Source organism: Ictidomys tridecemlineatus, chromosome 8 (genome assembly GCF_052094955.1).
Source record: "Ictidomys tridecemlineatus isolate mIctTri1 chromosome 8, mIctTri1.hap1, whole genome shotgun sequence".
Lineage (NCBI taxonomy): Eukaryota > Metazoa > Chordata > Mammalia > Rodentia > Sciuridae > Ictidomys > Ictidomys tridecemlineatus.
This window is the reverse complement of record NC_135484.1, coordinates 14,236,317-14,262,913: the sequence shown is the minus strand read 5'-3', so window position 1 is coordinate 14,262,913 and position 26,597 is coordinate 14,236,317. Positions and strand designations below refer to the sequence as shown.

General features: G+C 37.4%; 1 protein-coding gene across 5 annotated transcripts in view; it reads left to right on the top strand.

The window, feature by feature from the left end:
• The window catches only part of Esr1 (estrogen receptor 1), a 375,741-nt gene that overhangs the window by 157,208 nt on the left and 191,936 nt on the right, over positions 1–26,597 (top strand). For all 5 annotated transcript variants that reach the window (XM_078018886.1, XM_078018887.1, XM_078018884.1 and 2 more), the window contains one exon: positions 14,893–15,009. In XM_078018886.1, the coding sequence (XP_077875012.1) occupies positions 14,893–15,009 (117 nt within the window). The remainder of the gene's footprint in view (positions 1–14,892; positions 15,010–26,597) is intronic.

Sequence of the window (26,597 nt, the reverse complement as noted above, 5' to 3'; positions counted from 1 at the left end):
TGTGACCAAGAGTTTTATATGATTTACACTTGACTGCATAAATGTAGCCTTGCAAGTTATATGATGTGAAGAGAATTACTTACAGGTAAAACCAGATTGTACACTAGGAAATGATAGGTTATTATAGATTGGCTTGAAGTTATTGTCTTTTAGATGTTGTCCCTGAGCTGTGCCATGTGGAGATTTAGCATCTAATAATAATGATGGTTAATGTTTAATGAGGGCTTACCCTGCCCTGGGCTTGATGTTACCCATTTTACATGCATCAAATATCATTTAATACTTTATAAAATTTAAGGAGGTCAACTCTGTAATTACTGAGATTTATACGAAAAATAATCCAAGGTTGAAACTAGTCAAACTGCAGAGCCTGACTCTTGTGTTCTGTGGTCTCCCATAAAGGAAGGAGTGTTCTGGAAGGGACCTTGGAATGAGGACTGCTCTCTGACCATTGTCCTTCTAGGTTAGCAGGCAATGGACGGGGAACACACAGTTGTCTGGGATTAGTCTTGATTGTCAAGTGGATAATGGGGCAGAGCCAGAATGCTCCCACGTGCTACCTGTTATACCACTAGGTGTAGGATTAAGGTTTAGGATGACTCCATCCTGTCTATGGAGAGGACACCAAGCCTCTCAGGGATAAAGATTTGGGTCTGCTGGAGATAAGGGTTGTATGTCCCAGCTTGGAAAGGTGGAGACTCACACTCAGATGGTCTTGTGACCCCACAGACCAGAACAGCTAAATATCCTTGAGAAACCTCTGCTTGTTCTTTGCCGGATGAGCTGGAAAACACAGCTTGTGCTTAGCCTTTTTTTTTATTCTATATAAGAGAAGTGTAATAGTTTCCTCTTGATGAACAAGGTTTTGCAGAAATAAGAGAAAAGAGAAATAACCACTGGAGGGGATTGGAGGGGATGGGAGCAGAGCCAGAAAAGAAAATGAAGATTGAGAGAGAGAGAGAGAGAGAGAGAGAGAGAGAGAGAGAGAGAGAGAGAGAGAGAGAGAGAGAATTTTTTAATATCTATTTTTCAGTTTTCGGTGGACACAACATCTTTATTTTATTTGTATGTGGTGCTGAGGTTCGAACCCAGCACCGCACACATGCCAGGTGAGCACGTTACAGCTTGAGCCACATCCCCAGCCCTATTTCTTTCTTTTTAATTATTAATAAACACCAGCAGATTAGTAGACAAAGTTAAAAGTTAAAGCAATACAACATGGTATGTCATGAAAAGTTAAGGTCTTCTTGTCTCATACCAAATCCACTTTTCCTTTCTCAATAGGCAAAAACTATTACGTTTTCTGAAAATTACTTTATGTATGCACACAAATATTTTGGTAACATTTTATAAATAACATTATGGCATTCACATTATTTTGTGCCTGACTTTTCCCACTGAATAACTTAGATTAGAGATCTTTCTAGATCAGTTCATGTAGGCTCACGCGTTCTCTTTTGAGGCTCCATATTATGGAGTGATACCTGTTATTGTTACAAAGACAACTTTGTATCTATTATCTCATCCATCTATATGGCAGCAGTGACTGGACACGGTGGGGCATACCTATAATCCCAGTGGCTCGGGAGACTGAAACAGGAGGATTGTGACTTCAGAGCCATCCTCAGCAATGGCGAGGCACTATGCTACTCAGGGACACCCTGTCTCTAAATAAAATACAAAATAGGGCTGGGGATGTGGCTCAGTGGTTGAATGCCCCTGAGTTCAACCCCCCATATACCCCCCCCAAAAGAAAAAAAGAATCATATTAGGGGCATCCGAAGGCCCAGAGGGGTTGCCTAGCTTGCCCAGGAGCACACGGAGCCTGAGCCTCAAACCCAAGTCTGGTACTTCTAACATAAAGCATTCCCCAAATATGCCTATATCTCTACAGTTTGGTCCAGCAGCCACTTAGTGGAAGTGGCAAAAATCTCACCAATCTGGAATATCAAGAAGACATGTAAGACGTGGACCTCAGCAGAGTGAGAAGAAGGTTTAGAACTAGAGTGGACCATGATGATTAGCAGATTCCCATCTTTCCTTTCACAGAGGCAGACCTGGGTGAGGCCTGCCAGCATTAATTAGCATGTTCAGGCCACACAACTGGGCCTCTTTCTTTCCTGAGACTAGTTCTGGAAAGGGAAGCAAAGAGATTCTAGATTTTTCTGGCTCTTTTGTTCTCGTCAGCTAAAATGTGAAGTGGAATGTTGACTGAGAAGCCAAATATCCTTGAGAAATGAGAGCACTTCTTTTGCAATGCTGGGATGAGGCTTGTCTGGAATAATTCTCCCAGCAGGGCAGTATGACCACACAGTCTGGAGTGGTCTGGGTGCCCAGGAAGTGCGAGTTTTAGTACCACTTTTGCACTGACTGCCTGAGCATCCACATGTACTCTGCCTTCTGCCAGGCTCCAGGGCCACTTTCTGCAGCTTATGTCACAGAATCTATCCCCAACCACGAGGACTATAAAATACAAGAGACTGTCTATACTCTTGGGTTAAATTTTCCATGCAAATAAATACGTATTCGTGGAAAACATTTCTCCCTATACACAAATTTGGTTTACTTTTATCAAACAAACGTTTCTAATGGTTTTCAATGAATGAAAACCAACATTCACTTGTTTCTACTAGATAAGAGAAAGTGTTACCTAAGTTGAAAAAGCGTTAGTAGTTATTTCTCAATCTGACAGACTAGCTCTCGGTTTGTTTCCTTATTTTAAAAGAGAACTGAACAAACTTAAAAAGGGAGGGACGACTGAACTCATGCTATAGATGTGCCACAGTAGCCTCTGCCTGTTGATTCAGAAGGTCCTCATTGTTACTCTGATCAGGATGCCTGGGAGGAACTTCACCTACTACGTGAACTTGGGGGAGATAGTGAAGATGGGTGAAAGCACTTATTTTAGTGCTTAGAGGGTCAAAATTCCATAAGGGAACCTTGAGATGTGGCAGTTTGAGGGACCTTCAGCACAAGTCTTAGTCAACAGCTTTTCCGTTTTGTTCCAAAGCACCAAAAGGTCCCAGAAATGAGAGGGTGGGGAGATGTGCTTACTCATAATTCCAGAGATCCAGGGCAGGAAACACAGCCCTGGGCAGGGTCTCTGAGTTTTGCCCTCAAGCTCTGACCACCAGATCATTTTCTTCTTCCTTGCTTCTTCAGCTGAAGACAAAAAAACTTTGAAATTATTTCTACTACTTTTGAACACACCAGGGTTTGGATTTTAAAGGTGCCCAAGTAGGAGAGAAAAAAAAAAAAGCTTGGAGAACTTTCTGGAAACCACTGAACAGAGAAAAGGAGAGAGATCCAAAGGGGAGCTGAATGCCACCTGCCATTGAACTAATCTCACCAATGGTCACCTCTTTGCTCTTTGTTTGATGCTTATCTGTCGTCCCAGAAGGAGCACTTTCAGAAGGTCTTTTTCTGAGATGTAGAACAGCACTTATTTGTGGAGCTCTGAGAGGCATTCTTGAAAGCCATTCATTGTCTGGAGTATGACAATGAGATGGTGGTCACTGATTTCATTATGTTTTCCCCTATTGCAGCTGTTGGTTTGATCCTGTGCCAGGTGCTTAAAACAATTGTGGTTTTGCAGATGAAATCAAAAGGCTGGGCAAAAAGGGGGGTCATGTCATTTCCACCCCGGCCAAAATTTAACAGACTAGGGTCTTGTGAGGACAAAGATTTCCTTATTACTTCATTTTCATTTAGAAAAAGAAACTTTTCAGTATGATTTTCTTTCCTAGAATTCCTTTCTTTCATTCATTCTTTCTTTCTTTTTTTTTTTGGTTACATCTTATTTTAAAAATATTCTGAGATGACAATAGTATTTTTTTTCTTTCACTTAAAAAAATAAAAACAAAATGCCAATTGGAGGTAATGTTTTCACTGATAAGATTAACTAGATTTGACTGGTGTAAAAATATAATTTGGGAGGCATTATTAAGGCATGCTGGTTTTATTTGGATGCCATTACGTACAGATGTGGTTGTGAAATCATTCAAATCATGGCACATTGAATGTCCTTGCTGGATTTTTAGGAATGTGTTCATCAAGACAGCCAAATTTTATTTCATTTTGTTTGGCACATTGCATTGGCTGTAAATCGGAGAATATTTGCTTTAATATCTGAGTCAAAATTTATTTCCAAATATAATACTGCAGTTCTTCTTCCACAGGATGTAAATTTCTTGTTTATTTCATCAGTACTTTGCTTTCTGCTTTCTCTTCTTATTCTATGCTGGAGTGTGCTAAGACATTTTCCATAAAAATTTTTATTACCTATCTTCCAAATCCACTGATAAACACTTGTCATGAGATTGAGCTCTCATATTTTAGGAGATGTAATCATGGAAGTGTTAGCACCAGTGGTTCTGGGAATAATTGCCTGATTGCTTCTGAAATCCCTTTTGATGATATAGTCATTCCGTTGGGTACTCTATTTTTGTTATGAAGTATAACTTAATATTTATGTGTTCTGAGTCAGTATTCATTGAGTTCTTTCCATTTCACCAACCAAGGTAGTATTCCTGGGAAAAGGACCCGTGATGAGACAGACCTGGATTTTAATCATGGTCCACCATGGAAAAGCCAATGCCCTGCTCAACCTGTCGATTTCCCGGGGTCTCAGTCTCTGACTTCTGTAACTGGGAATTAGAGTAACCTCACTCATTCCTTGTGATGTTCAGATGAGACAGAAAGCCAGATTGGTGCAAGGAAGGGGATTGGAACAGCAGACTCACAGCATGCAACTTTGATTCCTTTTCCTGCCTTCCTCATGGAGATACTTCATACAACTCCAACTTCACTTTAAAAAAATGTGGCAAGATAAACATAACAAAGTTGATTACTTCAATCATTTTTCAAAGTAAAGTTCAGTGGCATCAATTGATTTGTGTTGTGAAACCAGAACTTTTTCATTTTCTCAAATTCGAACTCTGTACCCATCAAACAGTAACCCTCCCTCCCCCACTTTCCCACAACTCCTGGGAACAGCTGTTCTGCATTCTGTCTCTATGAATTTGTCTCTTCTAGATGCTTCAGACAAGAGGAAACATAGAATATTTGACCTTTAGGTCTGGCTTTTCTCACTTTGCATTGTTTTCAAGGTTCATTTATTTTATACCATGGGTCAGAATTTCATTTCTTTTTAAGGCTGAATACTATTCTATTGTATTGATTTAGTTAGTCCTTTTTATGTATACAGTAGAGTATATTTTGACATTATACGTACATGGAGTATAAATTATTCTAATTAGGAATCCATTTTTGTAGTTGTACATGATGTGGTGATTCACTTCATATATGAACATAGGAAAGTTATGTCTGATTTATTCTACTGTTTTTCATTGTATTGTATTTACATACTACATTTTGTTTATTTATCTGCTGATGGACATTTGGGTTATTTCTCATTTTGGGTTGCTTTGAGTAATGTTGCCATAGACATGGAAGTTTGAGTGCTTGCTCTAAATCCTTTTATAATCTTAATTTTTTGGTCCTGAGATTGAACCCAGGGCCTTGTACATGCTAACTATACAGTCTAGCACTGAACTACATTCCCAGTCCCTCAGTTTCTCTGAGTATCTTCCTGAAAGAGGAATTGTTAGGTAATTTGGCCTCTAATTTCATTTGGATCTGACTTCCAAGCCTCAATACTGCATTTATGGCCTGCTGCACAGTTGGTTGGTGTATTACTGAGATCTCAATTATGAAATGCTTAAAATTGTCCCATGCTTCTTCCTATTCCCACTCTCAGATCAGATCCTCTTTCTGATTAACAGTAAGATCAACTTTCAAGACATCTTGGCACAAACCATCAAACTCTTTGACGTTCTCCTCCCCTTCCCCCTGGCTCTAAATATTTGGCAAAGGTATTTAAAACTTCACATCTTCTCTCCGCCTCATCTCCTTTACTACTCAAAGATGATTAGTACATCTTTTGGTATAATTTTTCTTTGAATCCTTCATTTTTTTTATGACAGTTATACATTCCTACTTTCACTTAAAAAATCTTTGAACTCTTATTTCTATGACAAATCCCTGCTAGTCTTCGTTTTCTTTTTGTTAGTGGGCTCTGACAATATCACTGCTTGAACCTGTTCTTCCCTTGGTGACAATGAATAATGTGTTTGGCACCACCAATATATGGCATCATTCCTGAGACAGGGGGATGCAAATAATGCAGGAGGTCCATATTTTTCTGAGTTGAACATAGGGCAAGATTTCTGTTCCCTGTACAGTCATGTCCAGGAGAGTTGGACTGTACATTTCATCACTTTGATGTAAGTAAAAAAAAAAAAAATTTGCCCAAAGAATCCAATATTAGTTTGATATTTTGTGTATAATTTGCAGATATATTAAGTAGAAGACAATAGCATTAGCTTGACTGTCTTAACTCCTCATGATTTACTTTCTTTGCATGCACGTCCTAAGAATCAGAATACTCTGTGGTCAATTGTTGCGGAGGATCCTATCATGATCACTCTCTGCAAAGTTGATAATGGTTCTTGAGTGAAGATCTTTCCCTTTGGGGAAGTCAAGCCTACCATGTGTGAAGGCTGTTAGAACTGAAACAAATGCAATCTCTAAGATGAGGGAACTTGGCTCATAGGTCATCTGCCACTGGGTGTGGTGGTGCATGCCTGTATTTCCAGCCACTCTGTGACTGAGGCAGGAGAATCCCAAGTTCAAGGTCAGCCTCAGCAATTTAGGGAGGCCCTAAGCAACTCAGGGAGACCCTGTCTCAAAATAAAAAATTAGAAGAGCTGGGCATGTGGCTCAGTGGTTAAACACCCTTGGGTTCCATCCTGTTTAAAAAAAAAAAAAATCTGCCACTCGCTTGCTATGTGGTTTTGAACAGAGTTTAAAACTTGGATATATCAAAGTTTTGCATTGGTAAAATGGGGACTAATATGATCCCTTCCTCATAAAGTTGTTGGGGGATTAAATGATACAGTTCATATAGTATCAAGTGTCTGCCACATGAACTACAGTCACTAAAAGGCAAATTTTCTTAGAATGATCAGAGAAGCCTCTGACAGGGCCTCCAGACAGGAAGTGAGTACAGGTTTGAAAGGAATAAGCAGGAAGAGGTGCATCCCTCCTTAGGAATTCCATTTATGGAAAACTCTGTTACAAAATGCAGTTGCTCAGGCCTTGCTGGTTGCTACCTTGTGCAACAGAGCTCTGACCATTCATTCCCCAATGGATTCTTATTATATTTTCAAATGCAAAAGCTCAAAACCATGTGTTTGACGTGTTTCATGTACCTTAGTATCTAGAGAACAATGCAGATGTCCCCCAATTTAGGATAGTTCGATGAACGATTTTTTGATTTTACAATGTTGTGAAAATGATATGCATTTGGTAGAAATTCTTTGATTTAGGGTCTCTGCTCCCTTTCCTGGCTAGGCATGTGCGATCTGACCCACCTTCATGATGGTGGGCAGCAGCAGCAGCCGTAGCTCCTGATAAGCATATGATCACGAGGGGAACAACTGGCACTCACTCTGCCGTGTGTGAAGTGTTGCTATCTAGGGTGCTTGGTAGATGAACTGTATGAGATGCATTTTTTACTTATGATATTTTAAATTTATGATAAATTTATTAGACTGTAGCCCCATCCATCATAAATTGTGGAGCATCTGCATAGTTTACTGATAAACACTAATGTCATGGATTTCCCTTTGCCAAATATTAATAGGATCCTATTAAATATGAATAGCATCCACATTAAAGCTGTATTCATCACTCTATAAATACACATTAAATACTTAAGCAGGGAAATAAATCCAGAATTGATATCTTATTTGGCAATTTAAACTATTTGTACACAACTTCTAAATTCTAATAAACTTGTTAATTTTATGCAAATAGTCCATAAGAGCCTTTAATAAAGAGAATGGAAAGGTAACCAAGCTTTATAGATGGTAGCTAAATTAGGTATGAGAGAAAAAGACTTTGAAAATAAAATGTTATTGTGTTGAATTCTTCAATGAGCTTTTCAGGATTAGTACAATTGGTTTTTATTTGATGTGTGGATGCTTAAAATTGGAGAGTTAATTTATCCTTGAGAATTCATTTTGATTTATGTGCCTTAAAATATGAACTGTTAGCTAAATGCTTACATATGTTGATAAGAAGTGTTAAGTGTTTATTCCTTAATGGTGCAAAATGTTTTCCCAGTTTTCATAATTAGCTTCTTGCCTAATCTCATGAAAAACCTCCTTGATATCAATGCTTTTTTTCCCCAGAGTACTATATATATTCTTAGTGAGCTCACTTATAAAAAAATCATAAAATATGAGTTGATATCATATATTTTGACATTTGGAAGTCCTGAATTAAATCTGTGTGGGTGCTTCCTTAGGAGAGAGTGTTGTGAGCTGTAGAGCACTTTGAAATGTGTCAATTGGAGATAGGGACATTGGAAAGCCCCATTCAAACACAACTCTGATGGCAGAAACTTAGGAAGTAATAAAATGATGGAAAAATAACTACACTGCACAAATATGTCAACAGACCTGTATTATTTTATTGACAAAATGATCTTCAGCTTTAGAGGCTATGATTGAAGCAAACATTTTTAATATCTTCATATTTAACAATCAAGCCATGAGTAGAACACTTGAACTTTAGCTTCTCTTATAAATTGAGACATTTAGCAGTCTGTATCTTTTATGTGCAAGAAATCCTTCAATCAAGGTGTTCATTCTTTCCTACTAGTCCTCTGACCTTGTAATTTATTTATGAGGATTTTTATTTTCTTTGGAATATAATAGCATAGACTCATTATTTTTACAGCTAAATGTATTCTGTGGTAATGGTAGTGAGGAGAGAGATGAACCAGGGCTAATCTTGTAGGATTTTGTAAAATCATGAAGCAGTTTTTTATTTTTTGTTTGTTTCCCTTAGTTTGGAGATAGTGATCACACCAGCGCACCTCTAATAAAATTCTACAAGGCCCCTTGTAATCTTCAGTATGTCTGGGTATCTACCAGCTTTCTATTTTTATTTATTCATTTATTTACTTTATTATACATGATAACAGAATGCATTTCAATTCATGGTACACAATGGAGCACAATTTTTCATTTCTCTGGTTGTATACAAAGTAGAGTCACATCATTCATATCTTCATAAATGTACTTAGGGTAATGCTGTCCATCTTATTCCACCATATTTCCTACTCCCATTCCTGCTCCGTTCCCCTCCCTCCTCTTTGCCCTATCCAAAGAAGTTCCTCCATTCTTCCCATGCTCCACTCCATCACCCTTATGGATCTGCATTCACTTATCAGAGAAAACATTCGGCCTTTGTTTTTTTGGGATTGGCTTATTTCACTTAGCATGAAATTCTCCAACTCCATCCATTTACCTGTAAATGCTATGATTTTATTCTCTTTTCTCTTTTAATGCTGAGTAATATTCCATTGTGTATATATCCCACATTGTTTTTATTTATTCATCTATTGAAGGGCACCTAAGTTGGTTCCACAATTTAGCTATTGTGAATTGTGCTGCTATACATTGATGTGGCTGTGTCCCTGCAGTATGCTGTTTTTAAGTCCTTTGGGTATAAACCAAGGATTGGGATAACTGGGCCAAATGGTGGTTTCATTCCCAGTTTTCCAAGGAATCTCCATACTGCTTTCCATATTGGCTGCACCAATTTGTAGTCCCACCAGCAGTGTATGAGTGTGCCTTTTCCCCCACATCCTCACCAACAGTTATTGTTGCTTGTATTTTTAATAACTGCCTTTCTGACTGGAGTGAGAAGAAATCTTAGAGTAGTTTTGATTTGTATTTCTCTAATTACTAATGATCTTGAACATTTTTTAAAATATATTTGTTGTTTGATTGTATATCCGCTTCTGAGAAGTGTTTGTTCAGTTTCTTAGCCCATTTATTGATTGGGTTATTTGTTTTTTTAGTTCTTTATATATCCTGGAGATGAGTGCTCTATTTGATGTGTGTGTAGTAAAAAATTTGCTCCCATTCTGTAGACTCTCTTTTCACCTCATTGTTTTTTTCTTTTTCTTTTTGCTGAGAAGAAGCTTTAGGAATCTTGTTAAGGAAATCAGTGCCTAATCCAATATGATAAATATTTGGGTCTACTTTTTCTTCTATTAGATGCAGGGTCTCTGGTCTAATTCCTAGGTCCTTAATGCACTTTGAGTTGAGTTTTGTGCATGGTGAGAAATAGGGGCTTAATTTCATTTTGCTGCATATGGATTTCCAGTTTTCCCATCACCATTTGTTGAAGAGCCTATTTTTTCTCCAATGAATGTTTTTGGTGCCTTTGTCTAGTATAACTGTATTAATGTGGGTTTGTATCTGTGCCCTTTATTCTATACCATTGGTTTACAAGTCCATTTTGGTGTCAATACCATGTTGTTTTTGTTACTATTGCTCTATAGAATATTTAAGGTCTGGTATTGTGATGCCACCGGCTTCACTCATTTTGACAATATTAATTCTGCCTATCCAAGAACAAGGGAGATCTTTTCATCTTCTAAAGTCTTCTTTAATTTTGATATGTTGTATCAGTATTCTCATTTACCTCTCTAGCATTCTGTAGTTTTCATAGTAGAGGTATTTCAACTCTTTTGTTAAATTGATTCCCAAGTATTTTTTTTTTGAGGTTATTGTGAATGGGATAGTTTACCTAATTTCTCTTTCAGAAGATTCATCACTGATGTACAAAAATGCTTTTGATTATGGGTGTTGATTTTATATTCTGCCACTTTGCTGAATTAATTTATTAGTTTTAGAAGTTTTCTGGTGGAATTTTTCAGATCTTTCTAAGTATAGAATCATATATATTGTTGGCAAATGATGATAGTTTGAGTTCTTTTCCTATTTGTATCCCTTTAATTTCTTTGGTCTGTCTAATTACTTTGGCTGTAATTTCAAGGACTTTGTTAAATAGAAATGGTGAAAGAGGGCATCCCTGTCTTGCTCCAAGTTTTAGAGGGAGTGCTTTCAATTTTTCTCCATTTAGAATGATGTTTGCCTTGGGCTTTTACAATGTTGAGGTATGTTCCCATTTTCCCTAGTTTCTAGTGTTGTGAACATGATGGGGTGCTGTGTTTTGTGGAATGCTCTTTCTGCATCTATTGAAATATTAAAAAGATAGTGTACCATGGTCAAATGGGGTTCATCCCAGGGATACAAGGTTGATTCAACATATGGAAATCAATAAACAAAATTCATTACATCAGTAGACTTAAAGATAAGAATCATATGAGGAGATTTTTCAGAGGAGTCCATATCTCATATGCATACTTGAAAGATGAACAGGAACCTACCATGCAAGAGTAGAGAGGGTGCAGTATCCACAAGAAAAAGGACAGAAGACATGGCTAGAACCCAGGAATGCCTTAGGGAGTGTGGAGAGAATCTTGGGGAGGAGCTGGGAAGAGCTGTGTTGGGGTTTTGGGATTGTATCCTTAGTCCTTGGAGGCAAGTGAGAATATAATTCAGAATAGTGGTAGCATGGTGTGTGATTTTGAAAAAAATCACTGGCCACATGGTGAGAAGGTCAACAGGGGAAAGTTGGAGGCAGGAAATCACATAGTGGGCTGTTGTGATGATCCAGATGGGAGATGATACAGACACCAGTAATGAGGGTGAGCATAGGAAGAAATTGGTCTGCTTTGAAAAAGTTAGAAAATAATGGGTTTGATTTCTCTGTGCATGTGTCTGTGTTCATGTGTAGGATGAGGGGTGTGGAAGGAGGGTCCACTGAGGAAGAGGGAAGATCTAGAATAACACCCATGTTTCTGGTCTCGTGGTGGGGTGGTGGGTATGGACACACTGCTGAGGCAATAAGACAGTCAATCTCACTGGGACAAGTTCATTCTGAAGAGTCTGTGAGTCAAGTCTCTGTGGACCGAGGGCAGGTGGACACAGAAAGCTGAAGTTCAGGAAAGAAACTCGGCCTGAGGTGACTGTCAAGAAAGTACTAAGGAAAAGGGTGGTAAAAGGAAAGACCCACAATAGTGGGTTTCTCTCATGTTCCTGCTTATTTTACATGGCCTGAGTTTATATTCCTTTTAAATCTCTGATTATGGGTCATTGCTTATTTTTATAACTAACAAATGTAGAATTTCTGAGTGATGATAACAAAGAAAAAAAAAATCATCTGCTACCAAAAGGGGGAGAATAAGAGAAGGAAAAAGAAAAAGTCACGAGAAAAGAACTCAGACATGCTGAAGGTGAAGTTCATGGGAATCCTCTGTTCCCCGAGAACCTGATGATTCTTGTGTACAGGTATCTTCTCCCCCCACTCTCTGGCTCTCTGCTTGTTTGCTGTGTCTGCTGTCCCTCTACTTCCTATTACTCAAATTATAGATTCCCCCAATGGCTTCTCATTTTTATTTACTTTTGATCTTTACCTTTGCAGTGCTGGGGATTGAACCCAGTGTGTGGTGCAGTCTAGGCAAGTGCTCTTCCACTGAGCTACAACCCTAGTCATCATTTTTGTGTTTTGGTGGACAAGAAAATAGTGATTATTAGTTTTCAAACCTTCACCTGCACATGACTCATAGCTTCAGCCTTTAGTCACAGGTATGCAGAGTCTTGAGTCTCTACAGTGAACACATGAATGCTTCGCAATTATCACTGGTGTGAGTTGGCTTTTTAAAAAAGTAACTATACTTCAATAGGATTTTTTCTGGAGTATTTTTCCCACAAGATTAAATGAGATTTAAAGAAGAATTTCCTCTTAAAGCAAATTAAATCAATTGCCTTAATAATACCCATTGACCAAATTATACTCATTAAGGAAAAAATATTATCTTGTTGGTTTTCTTCTTCTAATAATAGTTGTTGTTGGTATTTGGTTAAGAAGGACATAACTTTCCTATGTTCATATAGGAATACACTACCAGTGAGTCTCCACGTCATGTACAACCACAAGAATGGGATCCTAATTGGATTAAGTTATACTCCATGTATGAATAATATGTCAAAATACGCCCTACTGTCATGTGTATCTAAAAATAACAAGTTAAAAATTCAAAAAAGAAGAATTTGTTTTAATTGTAGATATCAAATATGTGCTTTTAAATATTTCTTCTCATCAGTTAATCAATGTTTTTTAATGTATTTCAGGTAAAAGAAAACCCAGCTTTGTCAAAATAGGTTTACATTATAAAGTGATTCTGTTGTACATCTGTTTTTATTCTTGTTAAGGAATGAATTCAGCTGCACAAATCCAGTGCTTTTTGTATATTAAACATGTTAGTTGAAGAATTTCACTTGGTTCTATAAAGATAAGCATCTCCAGTGGATGACAAATCCAAATAGAAGTTTTAGCCAATTGGCCTGTCACCCAGTTCAGTTCTCCCATCTTCCTCTGGCTTGCAAAACACCTGCTTTTAGGGGAGAAAGCGAGTCAACATAATATTTGGCTTAAGTCATTATTAATCTAATTTATACTCATTTTTTTTAGCTAAAATACATTAATGTATTCTGAATAAACCCCACAGAAGACCAAACACTAACCATATCTTTATGGTACCAGAAAAATGCACCTTTTGCTTAGAGTTAGCATCTTCCCAGACAAATTTCGTTCCTGGCTCTATTACTTCCACAATTTGTCCTTATTAATAAGGACATTTCTAAAAATAATATCTGTGCCTGGATATTTGAGGCAGTGTGTGGTCTCTTGCCAAAGTTCCAAGTTTACAACTCCATTGAATAGTTTTCTGGTTTCTATTATGCAATAGAAAAATGCAGATGATAATTTGAGCTGAAGTCTGTTTATACAGTAACTTTTATAATGTATATCTAAAGATGGAGGAACAAGTTTTATAAGGCTAGCATTTCTTGTCAAGCCCCACCCCCCTCCACCCTATTTAATCAAGTTTGACTCTTATGATGAATAAAGAACAAAGAGACCTATATTAAAAGATTTCATTATATGATGCATCTTGTCCTTACTAAATGGGAAGATAAAGACCTTAGCAGAGAATCTGAATTAGAGGGTGGTATGTATACATTCAGTTTTGGGGGGGGGGTGGGAGAATGGGAAACGTGTTTTTAAACAGTACATAGTACTTTCTTAGTCTAAATTCAGGATACTTCCCTAAGACAATTAGACTCATACAAAAAAGTACTTATTAATTAGTGAAGTTTAATATTCTGCACAATACAAACCAGACTTCTTTTAATGGATAAAGAAGTGGAGGTGACTTCTGAATCTTAGAGTAGAAACTTCCTGTGATTGACTGGATACAAGCACGTGGACATGTATTCTCACACTTGAGTCTTAGAATAATTTCGGTAGTGGACACCATATCGCCTCTAGGTTAGAGAGAAGGAAAGGGAGGCCCAGAGCTGTCCAGCAGTTTGCTCTGCACCCTCCAGGGAGTAAGTGACCGACTAACTCAAGGATGAGCCTTGGGGACACCCAGCACCCTCCCGCTTGAATTTAGATATTCTGTGTTTCATTTGAGTATCTAATTAAAGATCCTTTAATTTATGTTTTAGGAAGGACCACCTTGAAACTCATTATTAAAATCTGATTTCTAGCAGCTCTACTTGGACAATTTTATTGAGTGGCCTGGGTAAAAACACAAAACCCAGACAAAACATCTCACCCACCAAGAACCTTGACCTTTGGGGCACAGGTGAGAGGTGATACAGCTCTATCTGGGCTGTGTGATTTACACTTGTACATGTGAGCTCCAAAGACCTCCTGGAGCAATCGGCTGAGGTAGAAATTAAGTCCAGCTGAGGTTTATTTGCACTTAGCATGGAGAGGAGGAGGGCAGATCAAGGTGGCAACTTGGGAAAGCCAAGTTAGTGATATGAAAACATCATCCAGCAGTTTCCCTGTAAAGTCCTTGAAATAATGTTAATTCTGTCCTCTTGCTTTTAATAGGGCATAATGACTACATGTGTCCAGCTACCAACCAGTGCACGATTGATAAAAACAGGAGGAAGAGCTGCCAGGCCTGCCGGCTCCGCAAATGCTATGAAGTTGGGATGATGAAAGGTGGTAGGTACCCTGCTGTGGTGCCCGTTCTGGGCGAACTTGCCTACTGTCCAGGGCTGGCGACTTCTATTTGCATAGCCACTAGGAGTTTAGTGTGTTTAATTCATTTTTTTCCTATTTCTCTTTTCAACAAAAGCATTTTATTTCAAAGCAATTGAAAGTGGCTGGAACTAGAAATTCTAACATGCCATTTTGTGTTTCATATTTGCAATGTAAATAATTGTCTTTTAAATCAAAGGTGTGTGGGAGGAGTAGTGGAAGGAAAAGAAGACTGCTCAATGAATTATTCTGGAAATATTTTTTCAGTTACCGATTCTATTGCTATTGCTAGAAAACGATATCTAGAGATAAACTTCCCCCTCGATTCACACTTGTACATGTGAGCACTAAATACTAATTTATAATGGTGCGATGTTTGATGTACCTTAGGGGATTTGAATTTCAGTCAGAGGGATTGTTCACCTTTGGAACTTGAGTCAAGCAGCACATTTTATAATCTCAGTGCTGGGACGGTTAAATGCCCACTGAGCACTAACGAATCCCCGAGCTCTCAGGATTCTTGCCCATGTGATTATCTTTCCCGTGTGGCTGCTCAAGTATGCACATGTGGTTTCCCCGTGCCTCGTGCTCAGTCCTCCAGTTTTCTTGTATGGGAATCTGGAGTCCACTTCTGGGGGGTGTTCGATGCTCCTATTTAAGATCCCCTTGTATTCTAGGGAATGTCCTCTTGAAGAACATTGCTTCTGGTTTTGGATAGCCTTCAAACATAGTTGGGGAGAACAAATAGGCGCTGTGTAATTAAGTCCTGGATGCTTTCCGTGTTCCACAGTGATACAGGAGGCAGGGAGGGGTCAATGACTGTGCGGTCTACTGTCTTCCCTGGGGAACGACTTTCGGAAGCAGGCGAGGTTCAGGATGAGCTGAGGAGAACACAGTTACAATGAAGAAGAACAGTGATTTTGCAGATAGAAGGTAGCTAATTTTTAATTCACTCACACCTGGATGAAGGGAAAGGAGAGGGAACCCTAAAGTAAGAATGGAGGTGAGGATGAAGGCACACTTGGTCATTATCGACTTACAACAAAAAAGCCTTTTTTCCATGGTCAGATTGTGATTTTGAATACAGCATTCAGAATACATTTTCTCAGTGAGCAGATGAAATGTTGAATTTAAGCAGTGTTATGAGATGTGACTATATGTCTTGAAAGTCTGAAAAATCAGCTTTAATTCAAAGGGTAATTAATTCTAAGAATTGAATAGCCGCATTCAGAAAATGACACTTTGAGTCATAAATGGATTAAATATTTAAGGAATTAATTTTTCTTTGTACCATTGGAAAAATTAGTCATACTTAATTAAGCCCACAAAAAGCTTCTTAAGGTAACTTGATAAATGACAAAAGATAATGGCTATATAAGAAAAGTTTAATTTGAAACAGAAGAGTCCAAATGTAATATTCTTTGGCGGTTGTAGGTAAGATAAGCCCAAGATTTTTTTATTGTCTCTAGAAGCTGAAATAATAAACTTGTGAATAGGTCCTAAACATTTTTTGTTTATAAATTTGAAGGTACCCATACGTTGACTTCACTTCTTGAAAACAATTTTTTTTTTCTAATTAATATTCAGATACAATCTGGCTACAAAAACATAAATTATTCATCCTCATTTTTAATCTCGCAAAAATTCCAACTTGTAAAGTCATAATAAAATATTTCTCACTGTTTTCCAATAGAAATCTAAATAATTTGATGCTACCTGGACAGTCAGCATGCATATACTTGTACAGGTATACTTATGACCATAAAATATGTACCTGTGTAGTTTTCTGGAGTTGCCATAGCAAAAATAAACTAGTTGGTTCAAATGATAAAAAGTAATTTTCTCACATTATTGGAGGCAAGAAGTCTAGGGTCAAGTTGCTAGAAAAATTTGTTCCTGGTGTTGGCCTTTCTTGCAGGCTGTGGATGCCCTCACTCACATGGCCATCTCTCTGCCACTCACTCCTGGTGTATTTTCCTTTTGTTAGAAGGATGTCAGTCTCATTGGATTTGGGACTAACCCTTATGACTTTACATAACCCTAATTATCTCCATAAAGACCCTATTCCAAAGATAGTCGGATTGGGGCTACAGCCTCAATACCTAAATCTGGGGGGACACAATTCAGTCATAACAGGCTACCATGACAAAACACCCTGGACCTAGTGGCTGCAATGACGGAAGTTCATCTTCCCACAGCTCTGGAGGCTGCATGTCTGAGGTCTGAGTGCTGGTGGTTTGGTTCCTCTGGAGGCCTCTCTCCTTGGCTGGCAGATTGCCACCTTTCTGTCCCCACATGACATTTCCTCTGCCCACGCACTCCTGCTGTCTCTTCTCCTCAGGAAGACATCGGGCCTATGAACTAGCACCCTACCTGTTACGACCTTGTTTAATCTTAACTGCCTTTTTAGAGACTTCATCTCCAAACTCAGTCCCATTCCAAGGTCCTAGGAGTTAGTGAGGGTTTCAAAATATGAATTTGCAAGTACATAATTCATTATGTAACAATATCCCATTGGGATTACTCAACGATTGTTCAGTACTTATCCACATATAATGAAAATGTGTCCTTCTGGAAGTTTATATATATATATACACACACACATACACATACATGAGTTTTGAATCAAGTTTTACCATAAAACTGTAGGCTGCAAGAATATCACATTTTAATTACATGTATAAAGTACTTTTTATAGCTGGGATTGTGGCTCAGCGGTGGAGCGCTCGCCTAGCACGGGCAGGACCTGGGTTCGATCCTCAGTACCACATAAATATAAAGGCATGATGTTGTGTCCATCTACACCTAAAATTTTTTAAAAAATTAAAAATAAAGTACTTTCCATAAAGCAATATAATTTATTGGTTTTTTATAATATGGGATATTATAAAATATATCCTCATAGCACATATCACCTCATGGCACCTTATATAACAACTCCTTGGAAATCCCAATGAATAAAGACTTAATTTACAACTGGAAGAACAGTAATAACTAACTATAAAATTTGCAGTTGTAAAAAACAGCTGCGACTAAATAAATCTTTACAACATTTTCCAACTGGTTTCATTAACAATCCAGTTTCTTTCTTTTTTTTTTAAAGAGAGAGTGAGAGAGAGGGAGAGAGAGAGAATTTTTTTTTAATATTTAATTTTTAGTTCTCGGTGGACACAACATCTTTGTTGGTATGTGGTGCTGAGGGGCCACACGCATGCCAGGCGAGCGCGCTACCACCCGAGCCACATCCCCAGCCCCAACAATCCAGTTTCTTAACCAGGCTAGTCACCAATTAGAATAGTAAATCTCTATTTATTTTTATGTGATGCTGAGGATCAAACCTAGTGCCTCACATATGCTAGGCGAGCACTGTACTACTGAGCTACAACAGAATAGTAAATCTCTATATATGAAATAAAAATTCTGGCTTTAATAGCAAGGCTGAATACATTTGTGAAGATGTATTCTAAAGATCTAAGAGAGCAGGATTTATCCAAGTTAAAAAAAATTTTAATCAATTTGTTGATTACCTACTGTCCTCCCTGCCTAAATCTCATGATTAGATTTGCTTCTGAGTTATGATATCAATGAGATGAGGGATTTAAGATATGCCTCAGGGGATGTTTTTCCATCTAAGTGTATTTTTTTCTTCTTCATCCGCCTCGTTTCCCTTCAGCCCTAAGAATGCAGATTAAATAGTTCAGGAATTTGTCTTTCTGGAAAATTAGTTCCTGTTCCTTTGCCTTGGGTTGGATCCTGCATTCTAGCTTCCACAGCGAATGTCTCTGAGATTCCATCTCTGTTGTTGTTGTTCAGAGTGTGTCTTCTCTAGTTCATAAACTCTATGAGGCAGTCTGGAGTTATTTCTGTCCTGTTGACTGATCTAGTATTGAACAAGTCACACAGTAGGTGTTTAATAAAAATAATTTGCAAAAGTGAATTGACTTAATTCATTGAAGTAGTATCTGTTCCAGGTGTCTTACATGCAAGTTGTTGTGGATAAAGTGAATATGAATAAGCCTAGTCTCTTCCATCAGTATCCTCATAGTACAAAGAAGACACATTGCAAAGGTGCATTTGAAGTGGTAAATAGAAATCCAGAAAATTTGAGACTTGACAAGCTTGGAAGATGGCTCAAAGAATGAAGAGTCAGAATGGATGTCCAGAGTTTAGCCAGCCTCTCCTGGGTTTAGCCCAACCCAGAACATTACTCAGCCCATCTGACTTTCAAAGTATACATTGCTACCCATGAATTTGACAAGAAAAGGGAAGACTTCAATACTGACCCCTCCCCAGACTAGCTGAGCAACCCCATTAAAATCATTTTTATGAGCTTCACTGCTCTTGGATGTAGGATGAAATAATTTCTATTCAACCAGTTTGTCATGAAGATCACAAATAATAACACAGGAAAATACTTTATAAATTTAAAGTTACCATAGAAGCATTAGCTATTTTATCTTTTCTGTCAAAAATAATTCTTATCTTACTAAGGAACATCATGTCTAATAGATGCTACTTTTTTTTTTCAATTGGAAGAAAGACACAATTTCATTACTTCCACTAGGTAAAATTGCTTAATTCCTTTTTGAAGAATAAAAACCTAGGCTCAGACACATATGCTTTTTTAAAGTCATTTTTATGTCATACACTGGATATAGCTGCACGATGAGGGAGATTTATTATCATTTTATGATGCCAGAGATTTACACAGGTTCATTAATGTTCTTTCCCTACAATAGACACAGAGGCAAGTTGCTGGCAAGGTTCTCTTTTCTGTAGTCCAGGAAGTTGGATGAAGAGGTTAATTGATGTGCAGGACTTTTGCACTAACTATCCTGGTTTTATTTCATCACAACATATTAAAAGAAATTTAAGACAAAGTAGTAGTTGTCAACTCATCTTATTTTGATGACAATGTTGCAATCTAATGTTTAGGACTATTTCAAAACAATAAAAAAACTAAAACATTGCTCTAATTCTACTTCATGTTTGTTTTGATCTCTTTATGTTTATGTCTTTCTAAAGTCTAAATTTGTTTGTTAAGCTGATATGTTAAAAAATGTAACGATGGTGCTTATTATGGTGTACCATGGGATGTTTTGATTCATGGATATATTGTTATGTTTAAATCAGATAAATCATATATATCTCAAACGTTTATGGTGAAAACCCTCAATCACTTCTAGTTTTTTGAAACACAGAATCCATTATCATTATCTATGGTTGCCCCGAGATGCACTAGCACAACAGAACTTCTTACTCCTCTCTAACTGTAATTGGGACCCACCGACCAACCTTGCTCTGTCCCTCCCTTCCTCTACTCTCTCACCTCTGCCAAGCAGGGTCCCACTCTCTGCCTCTAAGATGAGATCAGCCTTTTCACATTCTACATGTGAGTGCTGTCATGTGGCCCTTGCCTTCTGTGTCTGGCTTAGTTCAGTAACCATGATGATCTCTCCAGTTCCATGAATGTTGACAAAAATGACAATGCTATCCACTTTAAAGGCTGAATAGTGTTCCATTGCATATATGCACCACATTTTCTTCAATCTACTGATGAGTTGATGGACACCTGGGTTGATCATGTTTCATGGCTTCTGTGATGATGAATGCTACAGAAAACGTGGGAGTGCAGCTGTCTCTTCAACAAACATCCTTCCTTTAGATGTACACCCAGTAGTGGGATTGCTGGATCATACGGCAGTACAGATTTTACTTTTTTGAACAACCTCCACATCATTTTCCATAATGATTAGTTTACATTCCTACCCACAGTGTGCAAGGGTTCCCCTTTCTTCACGTTTACATCAGCACTTGTTGTTTTATTTGTCCTTTTTCTTTCTTTCATTGTTATAGCACATTAGAATTTTACATAATAGATTCATTATGTTACATTTGTTTCTGCACACAACTAAATTTGATCCATCTCATTCCTTAGTACCTTTTCTTTCCTCCCCTCCTGAATCCTCTGGGCTGCTTGTTTTAATCTACAGATCTTCTTTCTAATATTATTACTGTTATTTTAAATAGAAAACTATAATTACATATATTTATGATTCATTCTGGTGTATTTGCTAAATACATAGACATAGCATAGTTTGATAGATTCCCCATGTATTATTCCAGTACTTCCCATGGCCCTCCCTCCTCCTCCCTCTTGATCCTCTATTGGTCTTTCTTCTATTTTCATGAGGTCCCTCCCACTTTTTGTTTTTCAATATTCCTTTCATTTCTGTCTCTCTGGCTTCTGTAAATGAGAGCAAACATTCGACCCTTGACTTTCTGAGTCTGGCTTATTTCACTTAGCATGTTTTCTTTGCTGTGCAGAAACTTTTCAGTTTGACGTAATCTCATTTCTCTATTTGTGCTTTAGTTGCCTGTGCTTTTGGGAACGTGTTAAAAAAATACTTGCTCATTCCAATGTCTGGAAATGTTTTCTCTATGTTTTCTTTTAGTATTTTCATAGTTTTAGGTCTTACGTTTAGGTCTTTAATCTTTTTGAGTTCATTTTTGTAACTACTGAGTGATTGGTATGGGTCTGGTTTCATTCTTCTGTGCATAGACAACCAATTTCCAATTTCCCCAGCACCATTATGGAGAAGTTTGTCCTTTCTCCAATGTGTGTCTTAGCACCTTGGTTGAATATCAGTTGGCTGTGGATGTGTGGATTCACTTTCAGGCTCAACATGAGAAATCAACAAATGTGATATAGTGTATCAAATGTGATGCGATTTATCAATGAAATAAGGACAAAAAACATATGATCCCTTCAATAGAGGCATAAAAGATATTTGATGAGAGTTAACATTCTTTCATGAAGAATGAAGTATGAAATTAAGTACCTTGGCATAACAACATTCATCTAAATGAAGTATGGAAGGAATGTCCTTCAACATAACAAAGGTCATATATAATAACCTCTCAGCCAACAGAATACCGAATGGGGAAAAGCTGAAAGCTTTCTAAGATCTGGAACAAGGCAGGAATGTTCTCTTTCACCACTTTTTTTTTTCAACATGGTGCTGAAAGTCTAGTCAGAGCATTGAAGCAGAGAAAGAAAGGAAATGCTTTTAAGTTAGAAGAGTCTAATTATCACTGTTTGCAGATTACATGATCTTATATGAAAGAAATCCCGCAGATGACACCAAAAAAACTATTGGAACTAATAAATTCAGCAATGCTGTCAGATATAAAATTAACATACAGAAATTTATAAATTTTTATAGACTAATAGCAAGGTATCTGATATGGAAACCAAGAGAGTACTCTCATTTACAATAGTTACAAAAAATTTAAAACATCTAGGAATAAACTTACCCAAAGAGATTAAAGAGAGCTATAATGAAAACTATAAGACAGGGATGAAAGACACGGAAGAGGACACAAAAAATTGAAAGATATTCCTTGTTCATGGATTGGCAGAATGAATGCTATTAAAATGTCCATACTATTCAATGCAATCTGTTGACTTGACGAAATCCCTATCAAAATGACTTTCTTCAAATACATAGATAAAACAATCGCAAAATCTGTACAGAATCATGATAAACACATATTAGTCAAAACAGCCTTGAGCAGAAAGCAGGAGACTTCATACTACCTGACTTTAAAAACATGCTACAAAGCCATGGTAATCAAACAGCATGGTACTAGTAATGTTGCAGATTTGAAATAAGGTAAAAGCATTCCACTCACATAGATGGGGAAATATAGGCATGTATCCAGAATAACCCAAGAGCCCAACGAATAGCTAGAAAATATAATATTTCCTTGTTTTTAAATATTTATCACTACTACAATTATTTTTCTTGATGAAATGAACTCTCAAACCAGGGATTGGTATTAGAATTTCCTACATTAGCTATCTTGTAACCAAGAATAAATAAGTCATTTTTAATATTAATGATGCTACAACCGAATCAATAAATTAAAATCAAGAGTGAATTACCTCTTTTGGATTGCCCAATATTTGCAAAAAAATGGTAGCTGCATGTGAATCCAAGTTTTATTAAAAGGGAGATTTGGGAGTTAATGTTTAGGATTCAATTTTTAAAAAGTGTTCAAGAAAAGTTAATCCTTCTTTACCAAAGAGATTCTGGTTGTTTTAAGTAGCAATCTACATATTTCTGATTTTTTTGCAGCACTTTATAGCAATCAAACTGTCCCTCCACAAGCAGAAGAAGATTGTCAATGTATGAGATATAAAAATGTGTATGAAAGAGATAAAGACTGGGTTGTTAGCTTCTCTTCACCCAATATGGTGTTTATGAGAAACCTTTTGGAACTGAATAGCTCTAAGAAGCACAGTTAGCAAAGCACTGGTCTAATGTAACCCCTTCATCTTCTGGATAAGAAGACCAAGACCAGGAAAGATTAAGTGACTTGATCAAAGTCTTTGAATTACTTAGCAGGAGAATTAATCCTAGGCTGTAGACTCAAGAGTTCTTTCTAGCACATTTATTCACCATATTCTGCCTCACATTTAGCATGAAAAATAATTGTTAAAAAAATATGAGTGTCATGTAACTAAATAAATGCCCACAAACACATATGCATATCCAGAGAAAAGAAATCCAGAGTAAAATAAATCATCTTACTCTATTCTTCCAGATACCATGATGACACCAAGAGTCAAGTGATCTGTTGACCTGGGGAGCTAAGGGAACCTGGCCTAACAGGCTCACAGCTCTCCTGTGGACAATGTTCCATGTCTGCCTTAGATATAGTGGCAGCAGTAGTGGTAGCAGCAGGTGTGGAAGGTGTCCGTACTCACTCTGGGTTGTGGAGTTTGAAGAAATGCGTAGGTGGGTAGTGACCACATTTGGGTCAGAAAATAAGATCAGTGAGAAACCCAGGTACAAAAACTATAGTCGCAAAATTCCAAGGAGAAAGGGAATTTTACATGTTCGTTAATTGAGCATGGATGAAAAAAATAAGATGAATATTTAGTTTTTCTCTCCAAAATATGGTAACAATGGAAGAGATGTCCTGCTTTGTTATTCCCTTGACTGCCTAGGGACAAAGGCAGGTTGGCTTCTGTGACTGTTAGTTCAGTTGGGTGAAGTGTCATAGAGGCCATGCCATGATCCTTGTAAGGGAATTGTGATCTTTAGATGTTATTAAGTAGATCAAGCCACTTTCTTACACACTTGACCAAATGTGAGGGGAGCAACTCAATTAAAAGATTGATGTCCTACTAACTGCTTCACCAACTTCTTTTGTCAGCGTCACCAATGAACTCCTAGCTGTCAATCTTCAGGCCTCATCTTCTTGATAGATAAGCAGCATTTGACACAACAGATCGTTGTCCCCTCCTTAATTCACACTCTTGATGTGGCTTGTAGTACTGTACATTCCCTTAGTTTTTCCTCCCATCTCCTTAGTCCTCCTGTTTAGATTTTCTTTGCCTGTCTCTCCTCTTTTTCTTGGTCTCTTAGTATCAGAGTGGCCCGAGGTCTTGTTTTTGGATCTCTTTTCTCCTCTGTCTTCTCCTTACCTCCTTTTTGATATCTAGTCTCATGGTATTAAACACCATTTATATGCTGATAACTCCTTAATTCATACCTCCAGCCCAAACCCTCTCCCATGTCACTGACTGTATGTGCATCTGGTACATGATGGTATGTGTCTTCTTCTCTTGGATAGCTAGATAATTATAACATCTCGGAACCAAACCAGAATCCATGCTCTTTCCCTCAGTAAAGCTTTATCTGTCATCTTTCCCATTTTAGCTAATAACTCCACGTTTCAAATTACTTAGTTCAAAAAATGTGAGTCGCCCTTCATTCCTCTCTTTCTCCCACACCCCATCTTCAGAAAATCATGGTGGCTGTAACTTCAGATGCTTTCAAAATCTGAGCCCGTTTTACCACTTTTACCTTTGCCACTTTGATATGAAACACCATCATCTTTCTCCCAGTTTATTATGGAGTCCTCCTTGCTTTGTTTCCCTACAGCCTATTCTTTCTACAGATACAAAACCAAACTAGATTCTGTCACTTCTCAAAACCTTGAGTGACTTCTCCTCCCTCTGCCTCCCCTAAATTCTCCTTCTTTCACCTCCTTTCCTATTTCTCTCTCGCTCACTCCATTCTATCCCTGTGGGCTCCCTTCTGTTTTCCACTCCCTGGAATGCCATTGCCCCTGTATATCTATGTGACTCACTCATTTCTCTCAAATCTGTGCCCCATATCACTTTAACAATGAGGCGAAACCTTATTCTATTTATAATTCAGTTTGTTTCCCCATATCCTGCTCTACTCTCAGTATCTTATGCACCCCCTTCTAATTTTTGCTTTTCAGAGTTCCAGTTATCCATGGTCAACTATAGTCCAAAAATATTAGATGGAAAATTCCAGAAATAAACAATTCATAATTTTTAAATTACATATTCTTCTAAGTAGCATGATGAAATCTCGTGTCATCCTTTTCTGTCTTGCTCAAGACATAAATAATCCATTTTGTCAGTGTATCCATGCTGTATACACTACCTTCATGTAAGTCACTTAGTAGCCATCTCAGTTATCAGATTAATTCCCAGGGTATCAAGGTGCTTGTGTTTAAACAACCAATAACCTAACATGATGATAAAATGCCTGTATCACCTCATTTCATCTGATCACATAGGCATTATATTATCTCACATTATCTCAAGAAGTATAACTACAGTTACACATTTTGAGAGAGATCAGATTCATATAACTTTTGTTACAAAATATTTTTATAGTTATTTAATTTTATTATTAGTTATTGTTGCTAATCTCTTACTGTGTCTAATTTATAAGTTAAATTTTAGAATTCAAATGCATGTATAAAATAACACCATGTATAAGTTTTAGGCATAAATATGGTTTCAGGCATCTAATTGGGGTCTTGGAATATATCCCTTGCAGATAAATGGGAACTACTCTTTTGTGGGCACTCACATCAGTACCACCATATAATAGGCAATCAAGAAAGAGTTGTAAAGGGATACATACAGGAAAAGAAGAACTTAACTTAGTACTATTTGCTTACTACATGATTCTATACCTAGAAGACTCAAAAAGCTTCACCAGAAAACTTCTAGAACTAGTAAATGAATTCAGCAAAGTAGTAGGATATAAAACCAACACCCATAAATAAAAGGCACTTCTGCACATCAGTGACAAATCCTCTGAGAGGGAAATGAGGAAAACTATCCCATTTATAATAGCCTCAAAAAAAAAAACACAAAAAAAAACCTTGGGAATCAACTTAACGAAAGAAGTGAAAAATCTATACCATGAAAACTACAGAACCCTAAAGAAAGAAATCAAAGAATACCTTAGAAAATGGAAAGATCTACTTTGCTCTTGGATAGATGAAATTAATATTATCAAAGTGACCATACTACCAAAAGCAGTATACAGATTGCATTAGCAATTCTGATCAAAATACTAATGGCATTTCTCATAGAAATAGAAAAGGCAATCTGGAAAAATAAGAGACCCAGAATAGCTAAAGGAATCCTTAGCAGGAAGAGTGAAGAAGGTGGTATCACTATACCAGAACTTAAACTATACTACAGAGCA